The sequence below is a fragment of the Nannobrachium achirus genome (genome assembly GCF_963921795.1).
Source record: "Nannobrachium achirus genome assembly, chromosome: 3".
In the NCBI taxonomy this organism is placed as follows: Eukaryota; Metazoa; Chordata; class Actinopteri; order Myctophiformes; family Myctophidae; genus Nannobrachium; species Nannobrachium achirus.
The window spans coordinates 43,628,426-43,650,264 of NC_137812.1; the positions used below are offsets into that span (position 1 = coordinate 43,628,426).

A 21,839-nucleotide genomic window follows, 5' to 3' on the forward strand; every position below is an offset into this window, starting at 1 on the left:
AAAAGTACAACAATAGAAAGCTCTCGTTATTTATGCAGAATGTCCTGTTTGAAGTTCTCAAATGTGTAAAAATCTTTGGAAAATAGCAGATCTATGTAAGCTTACTTTACACCACTGAATAATAATAATAATAATAATAATAATATTGAAGATATAATTATTTACTGTTTAATTATGTTATTTGGGAACAACTGGATCCAAGTTTATTCCTCATACAGACTGATATTCACAAACACACTGGCTGCACGGCTGCACGAAAATAAACCCTGGGTCCACTCCATTTAGAATGTTTATATTGTAAAGTGTGAACAGATCTATAACAGTTGGACTAATCATAAACAATAAATTGCGTTTTGTTTGTTTCTTAGATTTTTTTTTATTTTAAAGTGGGAACCTTCGCAGTTCAGTATGTGTTGCTACTACGAACTGTTTTCGTGAAACACCAGCAGCGAGCGCACTCAGCGCAGCGGTCTTTTTGATTCCGCTTGTAATGCATGTTGTAATGACGAAGTTCTACTAGACGTATTACTATTCTAAATAGTAATACGTCTAATAGAATTGATCTAGATCATCATGGCCACATCGGGTCCTCCACCGAAAAAGAAATGCTACATGGGCCTGCACCCGATCGTCAAGAAAAAGACTCAGAGGTAGGCTAAGCTTAGTCTCATCGTCGTAAAAAACGTTAGCTCAGTGTTGATCTTCCTTTTACAATAGAGTTGTTGTCATCATTTTATCCAGCTTCACAGATCTCATACTGACTTTTTCTTCCTTTTGAGTAAAGCATACAAGCTGACGATGGGCCATCGGAATCAACCAGGCAAAGTAAGAGGACTAGGTTTCTGGTAGACACAACAAACATATCAGAACCTGTAAACACTAAAATGGTGAGTTTGTTTTTGTCTTTCTCACTGTCTCCTTCACACACAACACAGGGAGGCATGCGGCCACACAGATCCCATCCCAGATAGCATTTATTTATTTAATGTGCTGTGTTTCTTGGTTTAGGGTGCAGGGCGTGTGATTTCTCTGAGTGAATCCTCTTTGGCTCTTGATGAGGAGATGCTCCAGGTGCTGGAAGCCTTGGACCCCATCAAGGCTGCAGTTGACAAAGAGTCTCCAGCAACAGCAAACATCATGCAGGAATTACCAGCACCAACAACCACATTTGCTATACCTCAGCCTCCGGACAGGAAGAGAAGCAACCGAGCAACAAAGATTGGAGACAAAGCTGGGAGAAAAAATGAAACGCAACCACCTGAAGTGGCAAAAGTGTGTGGGCAAAGAGGAGCTAGTGAGAGACCTGGGTGGAGAGCTGACTGCAAAGACCTCGCGCAGCGGCTTCTCTTCAGTGAGGAGTCTGAGGACTCGGAGGGAAAAGATGTTCAGATGGGCACGGAGAGTTGTCAGACAGTTGCAGTTTCCCAGCCATGTCATGATGAAATAAAGCACAGCCACAGACAGCCAGTAAACGCCTCCCACGGGTAAGCCATAACGTCCACCTTACACGTATATTTCTTTTTTTTAAGGTGCATATGTTATATCAATTCAATTCAAAGGAGCTTTTTTGGCATGAGAAAACATATGTTTACATTGTCAAAGCAAGTGTCACAAATAAAATAAAAACTGTTGAAAATGGGGAACATAATACAGTTGGAGGGGGTACACAGAACTATGTAGCATTAAAGGTAGCAGCTCTGTTTCATAGATATATCTCTGTCCACCTGTGCTGCTAACACATATTCTGTTCTCTGGCACTCTTTTTGACAGATTGAAGCATGAGGCTAAGAATGACAACTCCCGTCTAAGTCCAAGATCAAATGCTGATTCCGTTTTGGATGTCTCCAGTAATTACATCATGTTCAGCCCCAAACAGCTGGCAGCGGCAAGGAAGAGGGCAGAGCTCCAGCAGTCCTTCAAAGACCAATCAGTGTCTGTGCTCACAATCCCTTCAGGCTTGGAGATCAGTGCTCTTGCTGACTCTTTGCCACAGCCAGGTAAAGCCTGTTTTATAGTTGGTTGCACCGTGTCTGAAAGCTCACAACACATCGGCGACATGGGAGCTTGTAGATCTGCCGTTTTCCGGTGTGAGACACCTTCACGCAACAAAGTATAAATCAGGTGTAAAATCTGTATATGCAAATACTTTTTACTTTGATTTAACAAAGTACATTTTTATTGGAAATGTATGAAGAACAGCAAAGCAGATCATTTCAGAATTGGAAAAAAGCATCAGTGAACAAGGTCTGGTACCTGAGTAATGAATAGGACATATGGGTGGGATTTACTCCATGTCTAATTCACTTTGGTGATGAATAGTATTTGCAATGCATACAGGTATACGTGTGTGCCTACTGTACTGTCCATGTTTGTGTTTACATGCACCTGCATATTTGTGTTATCAAGTGTCTGTATCTTTGCCATAGGTGTTGCCCTGTGTGCCCCTGTGAAGCATGCTGAACAACTATTATTAGCCAGTTGGGGATTGCCTAAACCTGTACTGGACAGATACCAGAAACATGGAGTGACTCACATGTTTGAATGGCAGGCCCAGTGCCTTACTGTTGGACAAGTGCTTCAGGGAGGTAACCTAGTCTACTCGGGTAAGAAACACATTTCCATAGTATCATTTTAAAATCCCCAGGGTTAATTTAAGTGTGTGTTAAATGCAATTTCTTTTTAAATTCTCTCAAAGTTAAATGAACACAGGATTTTACTAGCGTCTCTCTTCAGAACAAGTCGCGGTTCTGTTTGTTTACCTTTCATTTTCTTCCACTGTAAGCCCCCACCAGTGCTGGGAAGACTCTGGTATCAGAGCTACTGATATTGAAGCGTGTGCTGGAGACCAAAAGAAAGGCACTCTTCATTCTACCCTTTGTCTCTGTGGCCAAGGAGAAGATGAGCTACCTTCAGGTGAGGGCTGGCAGGATGGATTCATGGTATTATTGTGTGACTGCACATTTCTGTCTATGTATTTATCTATCTGTGACTATATGGTTGTCCCTGTAGAGTGTATTTGAGGAGGCTGGTGTTCGGGTGGAAGGATACATGGGTAGCATCTCAGCTCCAAGAGGGTTCACTGCTCTGGATGTGGCTGTGTGCACAATAGAAAAGGCCAACTCCCTTGTCAACAGACTCATAGAAGAGGACAGTATGGACCTTCTAGGTAAAGTGCTTGTATATGTTTGATTATTAATGCACATTATTACACAGATTTGTAGAACACTTTCACTCTGTTTACGTTGCTAATAAAGCAAAAGCTTGTAAGCTTTTCCCCCCTATTTGTTTCCCTTTTTCCCATTCTTTCGGCTGTTTACAACAAATCTTTGCAACTTAAAGCAAAGCAGAAATAAATAAAAAGCAGAGATGCATGGATATAGAGCGTCGCAGCGGAAGTGGATTCCTGGGGTCACTTAATATTCCCCATTCATTTTCGCCATAGACCTTTACAAATATATTTATAACAATTATGTTAAGCCTCGAACCAAGCCATCCAGGATGGAGGTGAATCATGATCATATAACCTTTGATCCTATGTGAAAACATATTTTAATATTACATTATTTGATATACTACATTTAATAACTACCCTTTGTTTAGCGATTTTCAAAATGTTCTTTTCATAGAAAAAAAGGTTATATGGTCATGATTCACCTCCATCCTGGATGGCTTGGTTCGAGGCTTAACATAATTGTTATAAATATTTTTGTAAAAGTCTATGGCGAAAATGAATGGGGAATATTAAGTGACCCCAGGAATCCACTTCCGCTGCGATGCTCTATAACATTTATGACTATTACTGACTTTGACAATTAACTTATTTTTTACAACATATTAGTATGACTAAGAGATAAAAATCTTTTTTTTAATCAATATTTTGTGTCATATTATTGTTTGTGTAGTTGAGTAATAAGCAGGATAATGTAAATGTACAGTGAGGTGCTCATAATAATAAGTATTACATTGTTATTAAATACATCCCTTAAATATTTGTTTTCTTTTCTGTGGCATACCATTTAAATTAATTTGTGGTATGATTTATACGAACAGGCATCGTGGTGGTTGATGAGTTACATATGGTTGGTGATTCTGGGAGAGGATATCTGTTGGAGCTGCTCCTGACCAAAATCCGCTACATTGCACAGAAGCGCAACACCACAGGGTTTGTGTGTCTGTCTGTCCTACCTTGTTTTTTAAAGCAGTGAATGTACTGTATGGATGCACAATAAGAACAAAGTGTTTGTCTTCATGCAGATCCCTCTCTGAAGGAGTACAAATAGTGGGTATGAGTGCCACTTTACCCAACCTCTCCTTCCTGGCCGGTTGGCTCGGTGCTGAGCTCTTCCAGACAGATTACAGACCAGTCCCCCTGCAGGAGCTTCTCAAGGTGGGGAGCAATATCTATGACAACAACCTCTCCCTGGTTCGACGGTTCACACCTCTAGTCAAAGCTAAGGTAACAGAGTATTATCCAGAAAAACGTAATATGTTATCATGTCATCATTTACCATCTCTCTCTTGTTTATCATGAAAGGTATGTGATCATATGGCATGTGTTATGTGTGTAAAGGGTGATGATGACCACATAGTAAGCCTGGCGTATGAGACGGTGAGAGAGGGCCATTCTGTACTGCTGTTCTGCCCATCCAAGGCCTGGTGTGAGAAGCTAGCAGACAGCATTGCTAGAGAATTTTACAACCTCAAACAAAATGGTAGTTGTATGAATATATGACCTTTAAATTATTATTGTTTTGCACATATTCCACAAACGCAATAATTCCTTTTTGTGTAATATTCAAAGGGGTCTTAATCAACAAGACAAGTGGAGGAACCAGTTAAAAGGAGATGCAATACTGACATGTAATTCATTGCTAATTACAGGGATTCCTATGGTTACCTGCCAAGTTCATGGACATTGACAAGCTACTTACACATTCAGTTTGATTTACAGTATACTGAAAGAAGATGAAATTGTGTTTTACTTTGCTCCTAGGACATGTTTGTTTTGCATGATGAGTGATGGCTACATTATGTATTGTATAGCTGTTATCATAGAGCTCAACATGCTGTCCAGTTTGAACTGATCGTTCATCTACTTTCAGGACATCAATTTACTCAAACATATTTTGGCAATATTGTTTTAGAGCGTCAAGGTGAGGAGCCTCAGGCAGTACGCTTGGACAAGGAGGGTCTAGTGGATGTAATGGCCCAATTGAGACGCACTCCGGCCGGGGTGGACCCCATCCTAAAGCGCACTGTGCCCTGGGGGGTGGGTTTCCACCATGCAGGTGAGCATTGCTACACATGTGGTTTCAATTGTTTTGTTTGTTATTATTATGTTACCGGTATATGCTTTTATTATTGCTTTGTTGCTTTTGTCTATTGGAAAGCACTTTGGGTCAACTGCTGTTGTTTCTAAATGTGCTATATAAATGTTATAGCGAAACCTAACCCTAAACCTGCAGATCAGGGGCGTGCGTGCGTCACGCTCCATATATGGCCAAGATCCCTGATGTCATCAATAATAAGCCCATATATGGACATATTCTGTCAGTCTCTGTTGTTTCAGCGCGACCTCTCCCTTTAGGCACAACAAATTCAGTGCAAAAATGTATAGTATGTTTTCTCAGAATGAAGCTTTCTTGTGTTGTGTTGCCTCTGTAGGACTGACATTTGATGAGCGAGATGTGCTGGAGGGTGCTTTTCGACAGGGCATGATCAGAGTTTTGGCTGCTACCTCCACCCTCTCCTCTGGAGTTAATCTACCAGCCCGCAGGGTCATCATTCGAACCCCCACCTTCAACGGACGCCTCCTGGACCCTCTCACATACAAACAAATGGCGGGACGTGCAGGGAGAAAGGGAGTAGACACTACAGGTATTGCCTGGCTTTATACTTTAGTTTCGCATTGTGTCACATCGAAAATAGCTGATCTACAAGCTCACAATGTGTTGCATGACATGTGAGCTTTTAGATCTGGTGTGCAGCCAAGTATAAATCAGGCTTAAGAAGGGAAGAGATAAAATAGAAGAAGGAGAAGCCTGGACAGAAAAATGAGAAAAATGGAAAGATGGGTCATTGTACCCATTTTCATTTCAGATCCCGTTAGAAAAGCATAATTGAAATCATTTGCAGACCAGAAATAGGGACAACAAATTGTGCATGTTCTTTCAGCAGCCTACCCTGAATTAGCTCCTGGAGGATTTTCTATTATTCCTATTCTATTCTGAACTAAAGGTTTTCTTTCCCTTTCACACCCTGTTCTTCTGTCAGGTGAGAGTGTACTGGTATGTAAGGAGGCAGAGCGGCAGAAAGGTGTTAAACTCATCCAGGGTGCACTTCAGCCTATCAGCAGCTGCCTGGTGCAAAGGGAAGGAGACAGCGTGACCACTAGCATGCTGCGTGCCATCCTAGAGGTATATGAAGGCCATCTTTCTTTATTTTTAAAGATTACATTTTTGGCTTTTTTTATGCCTTTATTGATAGGACAGTAGACTGACAGGAGATAGGGAGTGACACGCGCAAAGGTCGTCCGGATCAGGAATCGAACCGGCGCCGTCGCCAGGCATCCATGCCTATGTGGCAATGCCTAAGTGGTATGCGCCTGGACCAGTAGGGCCGTGGGTGCCCCATGAAGGCCATCTTTCTATGAAGATGGAGCGATTAAATCACTCCACACACACACACACACACACACACACACACACACACACACACACACACACACACACACACACACACACACACACACACACACACACACACACACACACACACACACACACATACACACACACACACACACACACACACATATTTGTGTATTTTCTCTTTACTTTGTTGCAGATCTATCTGGGAATCCATTCGGTATTCGTTTTTTTGTGTAGAAACAGGAACTCGGTTTGTCTCCTCCCTTTTCATAGTCTACTTCCTCCCGGGTGCTTCTGTGTTTATTCCTACTAACAACAGCACTACAGTACATGTTTAGGGCAGTGGTGCTCCTGCTGTTAGCCAAATCTGTTTTGAGAGATTAGTTGCAGATTAGTGTGATGCATCCTGAAATAGCCACTTGTTTGTAATGTATATACCATATGTGAACTTAAATTCTGTTTCCTGAGCCCTAATACACTTGTAACTGCAACCTACAGATCATCGTTGGAGGTGTAGCCAGCACTCCACAGGATGTCAGGCTGTATGCTTCATGCACATTGTTGGCTGCCAGCGTGAAATCTGACAGTCATCCAGCAGGGGGTGATGTGAATAAGGAGCTGGAAGCAGGGGCCAACAAGGGGGCCATAGAGGCCTCTGTGGAGTGGCTGATGGAGAATGAGTTCATCAATATTCAGAAGAAAGAGGGAGAAGGTATTGTCAACACCTAAGCATCTGGTTATAGTTGTTGTCTCATATTTATTTTATGGGCATGCTCATATAGGGGCATATTACTGATGATATATATACAGTATATATATATATATATATATATAAAGATATACTCTAAACTGTATTCTGTAAATGTTTATTTTTAGTCTCGAGTGTCTGCCCCCGACACTCATGCCAAATGTTTGCAGGCACCGGAAATGTACCAGAAATGTATTCATGTATGTACTATGTATTTTAAATCACTGCATGAATGTCTCCTATGATGTCCTCACATCCAGAGGAGCGATACTGTCCCACCCACCTGGGTGCGGCCACCCTCTCCTCCTCTCTCTCTCCACCGGAGGCTCTGGGGATATTTGCAGATCTCCAGCGGGCTATGAAGGGCTTTGTACTGGAGAATGACCTGCACATTCTTTACCTGGTATTGACAAGCACACAGATGCACAAGTCTTTTATTAGTACACTGGCACTCCCTCCTCACTGCATTCATGCCATTGTCAATATGTACTGCACCTAATCCTGCACCTTCACTGTGATATAAACTAAAGACTGATAGCCCATTTTCAAAAGTGTTGCTACCAAACAATCCTTGTCGCCCCTGAAAGTGTGAAATGAAAGTAAAGTTAAAGAGGTGGTGCCATAGTTTTGTACTTTTTCAGTTTTTCATGTGTGTAGGAGGTTGACGGTATTTCATTAGACCCCCTGGTGTGGTTGTTAGGAGCAATTATGTATTCACTTTGTATTTGGGATTTCTTCCTGGAGGCTGCCTGTGGGTCAAAAGTGCCGGTCCAAAAACACAGATACAATTGCATCATAGAATCAACCCCTCCCCTTTTACCATTCACCCAACACTGTGGGTGTGGCTCACTTCAGCTGGGTCACCACCCACCATGACAACCAGGCATACTTAACTCATTTGCTGCCATTTAACAATACCTTCGTACTCCAATCCTGCCAAACTGTCTCCATAGACTTCCATGTAATTCATAGTGCACGGATCATGCACACCCATGCCTAGATAATGCACCACGTGTGTCCACATTGCTCACAGCTTTCAAACAAAAGAATCCGAATGGAAATCCGTTCAGGCATTCATGAGATAGCAGCCACTATGTTTTACACTGTTGTGAGCTTGGAGGTCTGCTACCTGAGTTGTATGGGGGTTGTATGGGGGTTAAACAAGCAATTTCGCGATCGCTATCATGCCTACTAACGTTTTTGGGGTCCAAAAAAAAAAAAAAAAAAAAATGATCTTTTTTTTTTTTTTTTTTTCAAAATGGCGGCCATTCTCGGGTTCCTCGGGCGTGGCAGGGAGGGACATCCCAAAATTCTCGGGTTCCTCGGGCTTGGCAGGGTATGAGTTAATGAACTGGTGGGTGTGGCCACATAAAAACCTAATTTGAACTCTTTCTGTACACTTTTGGGGAAAAAATCTTCCTCCAAGTATAATCATAATAGCTGATAATCATGTTTTAGAGGGGGGAAAAATCAACTTGAAATCACCCGTGGCCCGTTCTGACTAATGAAAGACTCCTATCGCTTTGTATGGGAGTTGTCTAAATCAAAGGTTCTGACACATATTATCATTTACATTCATCATATGCATGCTGAAACGATGTGACATTACTACTACTTACTGTAGTCTGTGACCCAACTCTCCACAGATCACCCCAGTGTATGCTGAGTGGACGACCATAGACTGGTATCAGTTCTTCTGTTTGTGGGAACAGCTGCCGTCATCTATGAAGAGAGTAGCAGAGCTGGTGGGGGTCCAAGAAAGTTTCCTTGCTCGATCAGTCAACGGCAAACTTGTTGCCAAGACTGAGAAGCAGCGCAGACAGATGGCTATTCATAAACGGTATATCTACATCAATTACAATGTTTTGTGTGGATTGTGGGGATGCTGATAGCCAAGTGGTTAAGGCAAGTACTCTACACGGCACGGAAGCTCTGATCATGAGTAAGGGATAAAGCGGATGTGGAGCCTTCTCTGCACTTCCGTTTCATCTTTACAGTTGCGCAAATGTATCCTATTATAAATCAAAACCATCTAAGCATATATATAGCTGGCTGCTTAGCAGAAATGGAAATATATAATATATTTTCGTGAACGGAAATTCCAGCTTCCGATACTCGGATTTTAGGGAGGTGTAGTTCCAGACTATATAGCATTCAGAGATTGTGGAATAGTTGTCTGGCAACGTGAGACTACTATTATTACTATATACTATACCAGGGGTTCCCAAACTTTTTCGGCTCAGGGAACCCCTATAAATATCTTTTTCATCCGAGGCACCCCTACATTATATTATAATCCGAGGCACCACTACATTATATTATAATTTTACCTACATGACATTCATAAATTTCACTCCCAGTAGCTTATATTCGTGGCATATTAAACATATAAACATTGAGATAATTACCATTTTGGTCAAAACATACTGAAAATAACTCTGTACTTCAAGTTTAAAATGATACCAAATATTTGTTTAAGTGTTCAAATAAATTCCAAATATTACAATATGATTTTGCGGCACCCCTGGACTGCCGTCGCGGCACCCCAGGGTGCCCCGTCACCCACTTTGAAAACCCCTGTACTATACTACTGAGAACACTGCCTGACTATTCTCTCCTGTTTCCTGTCTCTCTCCACTGTACTGTAACAATTGTGTTTTTCATATTTTCTACATCTCATCACAGGTTCTTCACCACTCTGGTGCTCCAGGACCTGGTGAAGGAGGAGCCTCTGGGCGAGGTAGCCTCCAAATACAACTGTAGTCGTGGGCAGTTACAGTCTCTTCAGCAATCTGCCTCAACCTATGCAGGTACTACGTGTTCAAAATGGGCATGTTTGTGAGTGCCAAGTGTTTCCGTTAACAATGCATAACATAAATGTAGAAATTGCCATGGACTATTTTAAATCTGCCCCATCTACAAAGAATACTTTGCAGCTGTAGACTAATTTACATTCACATTAAAGGTGTATTCAGTGATAATGAAAGTGGCCGGGGGTCATCTTGTCCCTAACTAGCCTTACAGCGTGGAAATGTTTAGTTTTTTTTATAGATTTTTTACACCATTATAATGTTCTCGTATTGGTCATTAGACCCTATCACTGAATATCGGTAGGCCTACTTCTCCAGCTTCAGGATATGTATGATACTGATTTACTACAAGACTGTGGCATTTTATGAGTTCAGTAGTTTACAATCTAGGCATTTAGCAGAGATTCTTAATTCAGAGTGACTGTGGTTCTCAAAACTTTTATTTTGACGATCATAAATAAACATCATAACATAACTACGGCCATAATCTACCTTGATTGGTCGAGGACTGGCTGGCCACCTCTGAAAACCGAATTTAGCTATGCTCTCAACACAGGCCATGGTGGAAGTCCTTATATGGTCAGCACACATTCTAGTGAGGAGAATGAATGGAAAATGTACCAATTATACTTTTATTCGAATGCAATACAATCACTGAATATACATTTAAGAGAAATCTAAAGGCTCCATTATACTCTCACTCTCTGCCATCCTGTAGGCATGGTCACAGTGTTCTGTAAGCGTCTGGGCTGGCACACCATGGAGCTGCTTTTATCTCAGTACCAGACCAGGCTGAGCTTTGGAGTCCAGAGGGAGCTGGTGGACCTGGTCAGGGTGTCTCTCCTGAATGCAACGCGAGCCAGGGCTCTCTATGCACAGGGTCTCTGCACTGTCGCTGAGCTAGCTAGGGCTACTGTAGCTGAGGTGGAGAAAGCCCTGAAGAAAGCTGTCCCATTTAAGAGGTGTGTAATCTGAAGGAGAGAGCGTAAGATGAAGAAATATTAACACAGGGTAACAAAGTAATCATGTTACTCCATGGGAACCCAGGAGACAATTGTGGTCGGTATTTGTCATCATTTCACTTCGTCTTCTAATTATATATTTATTAATTATTTATAGTCACAATTTCACAATAACATAGTAATAGATAGTCATTATAAAAAGTTTATAAAAAGTTTTGTTGTTTTAATTTCCAAATATCTTTTTGTTTATTTGTGTCTTTTTAATATGAAGAGGTTTAGTCCAATTGTATTTTCTAGTGTTGTATATTCTCTTCTTTTCAACATCACATCTTCATGGAAAAAGTGTCTTTTACATAACAGTTTTCATGAATGGAATTAACTATGAGCACCACAACTAAGAAATGTAACCTACCCCTCAACCTTTTCTGTAAGCAAACGATTACCCTTACGATTACAATTACTTACGATTAAGTACTAGTAATAATACTATTAATATTAATACTTTGCTGTGGAAGTAGCTCATCATGCAGCTTTGAGACTGAGCACAGATGAACACAGAAGTTAATGTCTTATTGTCTTCTCTTCCTTAGCTCTAAACGTGCGGTGGATGAGAGTGAGGTGGAGGCCGCTGAGAGGCGGAGTCTGCGGTGTGTCTGGGTCAGCGGTGGGCGGGCCTTGACAGAACAGGAAGCAGCCAATGAGATCGTGTCTGAGGCCAGGCTTCTGCTCCAGGAAGACCTGGCCCAGTTAGGGGTTCAGTGGGACCCGGGCCAGTTGCCTCCCCAGGCACCAACTTGCAATAACACTGATGAGGACAGGAGCAACCACTCAGCCACTGACTCTGGCACCTCATTGGGTTCATCAAACAGCTCTCCTGAAACACGGGCATGCATCCCTCAAAACCAGCAGGAGGGACATGGGTTCAAGACGAGACAAAGCCAAGATATTGACAGGCAAAGACAGGAGAATAAGGATGAAGATAAACGAGAGAAAGGGCATGCTGGAATGGGAATGGAGGAAAGGAAGACGGTAGCACAGAAAGATCAATGCAAGCGAGCAATTACGACGAGGGGAGAAGAGGAGGGTAAAGTGATAGCGCAAATAAAGGAACATAGGGGTGAAACAGAGGGACAGTTTGTTGATGAAGTGGGAAAGGCGCAAGCTGAAAAGCCCCAAGTCAATCACAAAATGGTCACAGCGAGTGATAAAGAGAGGCTGGAAGGAATATCAGAAATGATTCAGAGCTTGGAGCACAGAGGGCAAGAAAGCAGAACAGAGCAGGATGAGGGGAGGACGAATGGAGGAATGGTTTCAGACAGACAACTGGTTCTAGCAAATCCTGCTCCTGAACGAAGTCTGACACAGGAATTAAGTGAGATCGTATCCAGCCCCCTTCCTCAGATTTACGCTGTTCCTCAGCCGCCTTCTTCTTCCCCCATGCCCCCTCCTCGCTTCAGAGCCCCAGTATGCCGGACAGAAAAGCCACACCGTGTTCCCATTAGGACATCGGGAGGAGATGGTCCAGGCCCTGAAGGCTCACCTGTGCAGCCAGGCAGAGTGAAGCATTCCAGAGTCCTGAGCAAAGTGCTCAGTTCAATTCAATGTGAGAAAAGCATACAAGAAAACATAGAGACTGTGCAGACGTTACCCCCCTTAAATCCCATGGTGGATGCCCCAGAACCAGTCCCAAACTTAGACATTCACAGCCCAGTGCCGGCCTCTCCTCTCGTTCTTGAACTTGCCAGAGAAACTGAACCCACCCTTCCCCAAAATGCAGACACATCAGAGGGCTTTCCTCCACCAGCGCAAGGCACAGCTTCTGCCCAGGAACCTGCTCCATCCCCTCCCTCTTCCCCAGAGGCCAAACGGAGGAGGCTTGAAGAAGAGGAGTTGGGTGCTTTTTTATCTCCCGAGTTATACGCAGGTGAGGAGGGAGGGGAGGAAGCCAATGGAGAAGCCAAAGGTGAAGAGGAAGACTTTGGTGACAGCTTCGAGTTGGACACTCAGACAGAAAGAATGATCCTCCAGCAGGAATGCAAAGCTGGAGAGACTAATGAAGGGGGGACGAGGAGGTTACAACATACAGGAGAAGATGGAATGAAAGGGAGAGAGGTTGAGTCGGAGATGGAGAATACCGAGGAAGGGAGACATGGGCCTGCCTCAGAGAATGCCATAGAGAATCACTTATTGACTGATGACAATATCCCTGGCAACCCGGGACACCATAGCGACCGCCTCTTCTCTGACAATACTTCTCCCAAATTCAATGTTTCTCTCACAGCTACCCAGATGGAACTCTTCCTAAGCAGCAGTCCCCAGGTAAGTGACTGAAGTGATATCTACAGTATAACCATTAGGTATTGTGGTCACATACACTAGGTTGTAGCTTGTTGTACGTCCACGTTATATTGGATACAGACATCTAAACATATTTTGGGGATATACAGCTAGCTACAACCAATAATTGTGTGTGTGCGTGCGTGCGTGTGTGCTTGTGTGCATGCGTGTGTGTGTTTGTGTCGCAGATCTCTCCTCAACCAGGTGGTGGTGATAACATGGATGAAGTTACAGATGAAAACATGGAAGTTGATGATGATGCTCCCGTTGACTTGGAATGCGATCAGGTCGCTTCAGAAAGCCTGAACGGCAGCAGTGGCTTCCTGTTTGATAGCCTGTATGACAGCTCCCTATTGGCCGGCCTGAACACAGACCAATCAGATGAGGAAGAGGATACCGAGGACAACAACCACTTCCCTCTGGGTCAGGTGGAGCGACGGCGCAGTCAGCTTCTAGCCAACCAGGAGACGGAAGAGCAGGAGGCTGTCCAGTGGGGCGAGTCTTCCTTTAACCTATCAGAATGGGGTGACTCTCTGTTGGTGGGTGAGCACTTCCTGGAGAGGCGAAGCTTCCTCAGACAAACGGGGAAAACGCAGAAAGAAAAGAATCATGATCATCACGGGGAAACTGTGCGATCCAAAACAGGCCATAGTCTGATATCACGTTCAGAATTTCAGTCTGGTCAGAGAGATGGTCTGAAAATGGATTCTGCTCTAGCAAAAGGTGACCCGCGTCAACATGGTCATACAGGACCTCCAAAACCTGGCCCCAGCAATACTCAACAGCAGCACCATGAAGACTTGACCAGCAACAACCAAGGTCTTATAATCAAACTACAACAAGACATCATAGCAACAAATCACAACAAGAAACTTGCTAGACGCACAGAGGGAGGAGGAGAGTGTGGAGCAAGGACAAGTAAAGAGGGTGAAACCGGACAAGAAGTAGCGAAAGCAAGGAATGAAGAGAAGGAAAGGAAAGAGGGAACCAATGTACTTCTGTCAGATTCTACTGTGTTAAAAAATGCAAATATACAAAATGCCTCTGGTAGCTGTTTCGACTGCAGTCCTGGACTGCAAGACATCTTTGACCGCTGGCCTAGTATGTGTGACCAGCCCTCACCGCACGCTGCTGCTGAAAACAAAGATGTGGAAGTCTGTGGAAAACCTCAACCCTCAATGCAAGTAGATGGAGAGAGCACCAGGCCGGTCATTCAGCCTGCTTCTGATAAGAATGATTACCAAGAGACCTTATCTGATCCAAGTCGAGAGAGAGCATGGGAGAGACCAGATGCTGCCGGGGACTCAATCCCTCCTACACAGACGCCGGTGCCCATCACCCCCCGAGTAAAACTGACCACCTCCTCGGTCCAGTCCCCCCGGTCTGTCAAGCCTCTTGGCCAGTCGACTCCTGTCAGCCTTCTCCCTGGCCAGTCAGCAATCCCAACTTGTCCTTCAACTTGCAGAGAACTCGGTAACCATGATCATAAACCTCCTTGTCCATCAGAGATTGTCTCTGATGATGACCCACCTCAATCTACATCCAATGTTAAGCACAAACACAAGCTATATTCAGAAGCAAAGACTCGACCAGAGTCCAAGTCCTACTCAAAATCAGACCCTAACTGTGTTCCGCACTCGACCACACAACCAAAACCCCCTCTACACACACATACTGCGCAAGATTCTGCCTTTACACCTTCACGTCCAGCTGAGCCTTGCTCTGATCTGGACTCAACCCAAATCGGTGATGGCTTTTCCCTTCAGTTGTCCCTCAGTGAGTCACTCACTTCCAGTAACTCTGGGTCCTTCTCCATCATAGACGTGGCAAGTGACAGAAGCCTCTTTCAGACATTTATAAACGAGTGGAAAACAAAAGAGCGTTATTCCCTTGCTCTTGCCTGTGACAAGCAAGAACACACACAAAACCACCAGGGCGGGATTGGCGAAAAACACAGCAGAGGTAATTAAAACAAATGTGCTAACGTGACTTTATTCTGCTTCAGATGTGAAACAAACTAACTCTCCAAAATATGAATCCTTAGGATGCCAACATCTATAAAAAAGTACACACAATACATGTCTGTTATGCAGCTGTCATCATGTCTCTTTCTCTCCTAGTCCTACTTTGTTAGCTGTAAAATATACGTAGAAATATACTTACACAAGTTAACACTGCAAGCAGCACTTTCACATACACACATACAATACTCATCGTATTGTAATGTATTTTATTGCAGCGGCAGCTCGTGAGACGGACTGTAGGCTTAATGGTTTTCCAGTGAGGGGCAGCGACAGTCTGGTGCTTATTGGCCTGTCAGTTTGTTGGGGATCGAGAGATGCATACTACATTTCACTGCAACAAGAGCAGAGTGCAGGTATGTACAGCCATGCACATAGTATATGAGAGGTCATTTCATATTTGACTTACCAACACACACACACACACACACACACACACACACACGTCCACACACATTCATTTACGTTAATTTTGACTGTCACCCGACAGGTTTGAGCTCCAGTCTGGCCCCTCCTCCCCTGGATGCTGACTTGCCAGTGAGGGAGAGGCTGAAGGAATTGAAGGCCTGTCTGAGCAGACCATTGGTGGTTGGTAAAACAAGCGGTGTGGTTGAGACTTATGACATCATCCACATTTACAAGACACTCGTGCTGAGTTGTGGCATCAGCTTTGAGGGGCCGTGTGAAGACCCCAAGGTGATCACACACACACACACACACACACACACACACACACACACACACACACACACACACGCTGTAAGTACGTTCTATGTTGTAAGTCATTTCAATGTGTAATCTAGGTGGCATGTTGGCTGATGGACCCTGGAAGTGAGGAGAGAACTCTTACCAACATGGTGACCGTCTACATTCCTGAAGAACTACCTCTGCTGGAGGGACTGGGACAGGGGAGATACGCACACACATATAGCCCCCGTGTCAGAGCGGCCACAGAGAGTGTGCTAGTGCATGCCATCATGAACCATCTCACTGGCCTACTAGAGACAGATGGAATGCTTGGTACAGTAAACTACACATGGAAACACGTGACACTCATACCGTGTTAAGGCCTGTTCAGCAGTGTCAGGAACTGACCTCATCGCTGTCTTACTGTTGTGTGCTTTCTGTCAGATATGTTCAGGCGTGTGGAGATGCCCTCGCAGAGGTGCCTGGCTCTGTTGGAATTGAATGGCTTAGGCTTCAGTGTTGAGGAATCCGAGAGACAGAAGCATGTGATGCAAGCCAAGCTATCAGCCCTGGAAGCCCAGGCTTACAGCCTGGCTGGACACAGCTTCTCCCTCACCAGCATTGATGACATAGCACAGGTTTGATAGAATATATAACACGTGATACTTTTATCCACAGCCCAATGAGCCCATTTAGCCCCGTCTTTTCCTGGTAGGAAATAAAAACAGATGATAGCAACAAGTGCGAGGAGCAGTTACTCTCTGTAGAATTCAAGTTGTCTTTCTTGAGATACTTGAGTGTGAGGAAGCATTTCAAATCCAATCTCCGTTTCTAGCCTGTTTCTGCTCTATTTCTTAACTTTATTTCCTGTCTCTACATTTACCTATCTTAAATAAAGCATGAAAATGCCAGAAACAAATCTTAAATAAAATAAAAAAAATATTAAACTAAATAATAAATAATTGTATGCCATAATTATTTGTGGGGTAAATGGATCAGAGGGAACTCTTTAACAATGCATAATGTGGTTTTATAGAAATAGATACATTTAGACTAAATGCAGGCAGATGGGGAAGAGAATATTATATCTGTAGCACATATAAAATCACAGCTTTAATTGTGTATGTTTGTGTGCATGTTCAATTCATTAGGTACTATTCCTGGAGCTTCACCTTCCTCCTAATGGTGATGTGGATGGACTGAAAAGTAAGAAGACTCTAGGCTACACCAGGAGAGGGAGAGGAAAAGTCAGGCTTGGCAAGCAATTCAGCACAACCAAGGTGAAATGGCTTGTTACACACACCATTAAAGGGATAGAATAGTTTTGTTTTTTGAAATATTGTTGTTGCTGGTAGTAATACTGATGCTGGTCTCTGAGGAGAAAGTGTATTTATGCGATGCGAGGGTGCAGAACAACCGGCACCGACTCAGGATTCCTGGATCGCTGCCGTCCAGGGCCGGATTTAGCCTTTAGCACTAGGTGGGTCAATGTACGTCATACATTGTGCTGTGAAATAGAATTTAAATGGCTTCAAATTGATTGTCAGGATGTTCTGGAGAAGCTACGCCCTCTGCACCTGTTGCCAGGGGTGATTTTGGAGTGGAGGCGGATCACAAATGCTATGACCAAAGTGGTGTTTCCTCTGCAAAGAGAGAAACAGCACCACCCTCTACTGGCCATGGACAGAATACACCCCATCGCCCAGACACACACAGCCACAGGTGATACACACTAACATATACAGTATATTATACCACCATTTATTTCCCCACACACGCCTGTACAGAATCTGTGCTTATTCATACTCATGTATCCTCAAATACTCATGTTCTTTCCTACTGTTTAATACATGATAATTAATTTACATAACACATTCTATCTATGTTTTAATGCAGGCAGAGTGAGCTTTACAGAGCCCAACATCCAGAATGTCCCGAAAGACTTTGAGATTTATATGCCAACAGTGGTTGAAGAGAGCCAACCTTCACATGACGGCCGCCACAATGCCACTAAGCCAGGGTAGGTCAGCTGGTTCCTATTTGAATAGGAGACTCCCTCAGAGCCTACCGTACTAAGAGCACTGACAGGTGCCCCATGATTATTACATATTCTATACTTTGTATACAGCTCTTACCTGTTAGTTTTTGTGTTTAGTTTTCAACTGTCATATTTTGAATACATTCTGAGGCTGATTCAAGACTGATATATGACTGATGTATATGATCTTGACCACTGTTTATACGCAGTCATTGAAACTATTCTCTTCTCTCAGCACTAGGAGGCGCACCATGGCACAGACAGTTCCTCATGGCAGTCCAGAGAGGGGACCAGCCTTCTCTGTCAGCATGAGACATGCCTTCGTACCTTTCTCAGGTTGCTTCCTTACATGTGCATCTGTGACTACATTGTTCGTTATGTTAACCTTGTCTTTCCCTACATTGAACCTTGTGCCATTTGTGTTCTAGGTGGGATGATATTAGCAGCTGATTACTCGCAGTTGGAGTTGAGAGTCTTGGCTCACCTGTCCAAGGACCGGCGCCTCCTGCAGGTTGAGAGCTAAAACACAGCGGTTCAGCTTTTGAGACAGAATTTGGAATTGATTGAATTAATTATATTTGTGCGGGTGTGCGCGTTTCTGTGTGTCTGTCAGGTGCTGAATGGCGGAGCAGATGTGTTCAAATGTATTGCTGCGGAATGGAAGAATATGGAGCCAGAGACTGTGAATGATAGTCTCAGACAACAGGCAAAACAGGTAGAACTAAGACATCCACACAGAATGCATGTACAATATTCGCTTTTGTCAGCTCCTTATTCTGTGTGATTATGACTGAACTAACCAAAATTGTTTGTCACCATTTGTGCAGATTTGCTATGGCATTATCTATGGGATGGGAGCCAAGTCTTTAGGAGAGCAAATGGGTGTAGAAGAAAATGACGCTGCCTGCTACATAGAGAGTTTTAAGGCCAGATACAAAGGTATGCAGTGCTATTACAGGGTCTGTACACACACATATACTGTATATACACCATATCACCAGGGTATGCTTCGCAATGATGAATACCTACAGTATGTGATCATTAGTTCATTCCCGAACCCTAGCCTTATTTAGTCATAAAGACTAAAGAAGATAAGAAAATGGCATATGCTCAGCAAAGAAACCATAGTGGCCATGTTGAGTTCAGTGACAGTTCAGCATGTGCTTACACTGATTTGTCAGTTACAGCAGTGATTCTCAACCTTTTCAGGCCACGACCCCCCAAATAATCATATTTTAACTGGGGACCCCCACCCCCCCCCACCCTGACGAGCACTAAGAGTTGAGGCATTACATTTTTTATAACACAGTTCTATTGTGAAAATAGCAGATCTACATGCTCACAACGCCTCGCGTTGTGAGCATGTGGATCGGCTATTTTTCATTTCAATTTCTACCTCTAATATTTGACAATTTGGCCAATGTTTAATTTGTCATTTTAGAGGTATTAAAAAGTCCTTCACTTTCAGTTCTTCAATCACTCCTCACCAAGGCCAAATATGAAATGTCCATAATAGGAACGATAATTATGGTTCTTTTGGCTAACTAACGTACTGTGTTCCAGGGATCAACACTTTCCTCAGAGAGACGGTGAAGAGCTGCGTAAAGAAAGGCTACGTTCAGACCCTGCTTGGCCGCAGGAGATACCTACCAGCGATCACACAGGGAAACCCACATGCCAAAGCTCATGTATGTGTGTATGTGAAGCAGTCATGTTGACATGTGTGATGCTGTCGCTATTTCTGTCTCGTGATGAGCTTTCCCTTTCTGACCCTCACCTATGTAGGCCGAGCGCCAGGCGGTGAACACAACCGTACAGGGATCGGCGGCCGACATCGTTAAAATTGCTACTGTCAGCATCCAGAAACGTCTCCGTGAAACCTTCCCATCAGCTCCACTGTCACACCAGCATACACGCACAGGTGAAAACCACACACAAAAATGCATTGTTTCTAATAGGGCTGCAACTATTGATTATTTTCTTAGCAATTATCCTATCAATTACTTTTAAAGCCCTATTTTATAATCTTGAGCCTGTTGTACCAACGGGTGTTGTGAAAAAAGAAAGAAGCAAAAATAGCAGATCTACTGTCCGAGGTTGTAGACTGGTTATTTTAGCAATTTTTGAAAACCTTTGAATAAGCAACAAAATGTATTGGTTTAACCCATTCAGGCCTAGAATTATTGAATACTTTAGGTATAGAAAAATAGCAAATATACAAGCTCACAGCGTGGCTCCGAGTGCCGCACTGCGAGCTTGTAGATCTGCTATTTTTGAAAAAGTCGTGAAAATGTGTGCAAATCTTGGAATATATGTATTTTCAAAGCGAACATTTGTAACTAAAATTTTGCTTCTGGGTGGTCCCTGGAACTAAATATTTTGAGATGGGGGTCCGTGGCCAAATACATATCATTTTGGGGGTCCTTCACATGAAAAGGTTTGAGAACCACTGTAGTCTCTCAAGAACAGACCAACTGAGCTCCATTTAAGTGAAAAGGACCTTTTTTTGACGATGGCTCGCCAGATTGCTGACATATAGAAACATAGGTTTTTCAAAACATCTTAGAAGGATTCAAAAGACACTTATAGAATCGGGTCAAAATTCTAATTTTCACGATTTTTCAAAAATAGCAGATCTACAAGCTGCCGCGCTGTGAGCTTGTATATCTGCTATTTTTCGATAGTTAAAGCATAAAATAATGATACACAATAATGTGTACCCGTTGTGTTTATTAACTGTGCCCCCCCCCCAGTCTCTAATTCAGTCCCACTTTAACACACAGATAGTGGTGGCAGCAACAGGGCTGTGAGGTCACATCAGAGAGGAGGAGCCTACTTCATACTGCAGCTGCACGATGAGCTCATCTATGAAACTACAGAAGAAGACCTTATACAGGTATGATGGATATGGTCGTTGTCGGGCGGAAACCTATGTAAAAAACAGTTACTTTACAGAAAATGGGGGGAAAACCCACAGACAATTAATGTTCACTGAATAGCAAAGCTAAAAAATGGCTTTAAAAAAGTTCACACGTGGGGGCACCGGCTGGCCTAGTGGTCCAGGCGCATACCACGTAGGCTCTAATGCATGACAGAGTGTTGTGGATTCGAGTCCCGTTCCCGTCAACCTTTGCTGCTTGTCACTCCCCATCTCTCTCCCCATTTCCTGTCAATCTACTGTCCTATCAATAAAGGCATAAAAGCCCCAAAACAAATCTTGAAAAACAAAAAAAAAATCTAAATCTACCATCCCCCCCTCAAAACAACAATAACCAATATATTCTGTGATGTTGACATTCTATGTGTTTGACTGTCCCCCAGGTTGCTCAGATTGTGAAGAGGGAAATGGAAACAGCAGTTAAACTGTATGTGAAGCTAAAAGCTAAAGTCAAAGCTGGACCCAGCTGGGGCAACCTCCAAGATCTGGACATATGACCTACATTATTCCTCTCTGTTTACAGAGATAGAAGGTTCACTTCACATGGCCAAGTGTAATGTTTGTAAATAGTACATTTTTATTTAAATCACCAAGCAAGTGTGGATGTGCAGTATGCACATTAAATGTAATGTGACAAAGTAGTATGTT

At 43.2% G+C, this 21,839-nt stretch overlaps 1 protein-coding gene across 1 annotated transcript; it reads left to right on the forward strand.

The window, feature by feature from the left end:
• Positions 1–573: 573 nt before the first annotated feature.
• polq (polymerase (DNA directed), theta) lies at positions 574–21,701 on the forward strand (the record flags this gene model as incomplete). Its single annotated transcript, XM_080722620.1, has 35 exons — positions 574–650; positions 1,035–1,484; positions 1,771–1,997; positions 2,427–2,603; positions 2,783–2,913; positions 3,010–3,166; positions 4,051–4,162; positions 4,255–4,456; positions 4,571–4,712; positions 5,145–5,288; positions 5,665–5,877; positions 6,274–6,416; positions 7,149–7,362; positions 7,659–7,801; positions 9,045–9,238; positions 10,084–10,208; positions 10,927–11,170; positions 11,761–13,489; positions 13,696–14,980; positions 15,218–15,469; positions 15,747–15,884; positions 16,019–16,224; positions 16,332–16,548; positions 16,660–16,853; positions 17,367–17,495; positions 17,763–17,937; positions 18,112–18,235; positions 18,489–18,589; positions 18,682–18,764; positions 18,867–18,968; positions 19,081–19,192; positions 19,817–19,941; positions 20,039–20,174; positions 21,037–21,149; positions 21,575–21,701. The coding sequence occupies 35 exons, from the start codon at positions 574–576 to the stop codon at positions 21,686–21,688; spliced, it is 8,430 nt and encodes a 2,809-aa protein (XP_080578746.1). The 3' UTR covers positions 21,689–21,701.
• Positions 21,702–21,839: the final 138 nt, after the last annotated feature.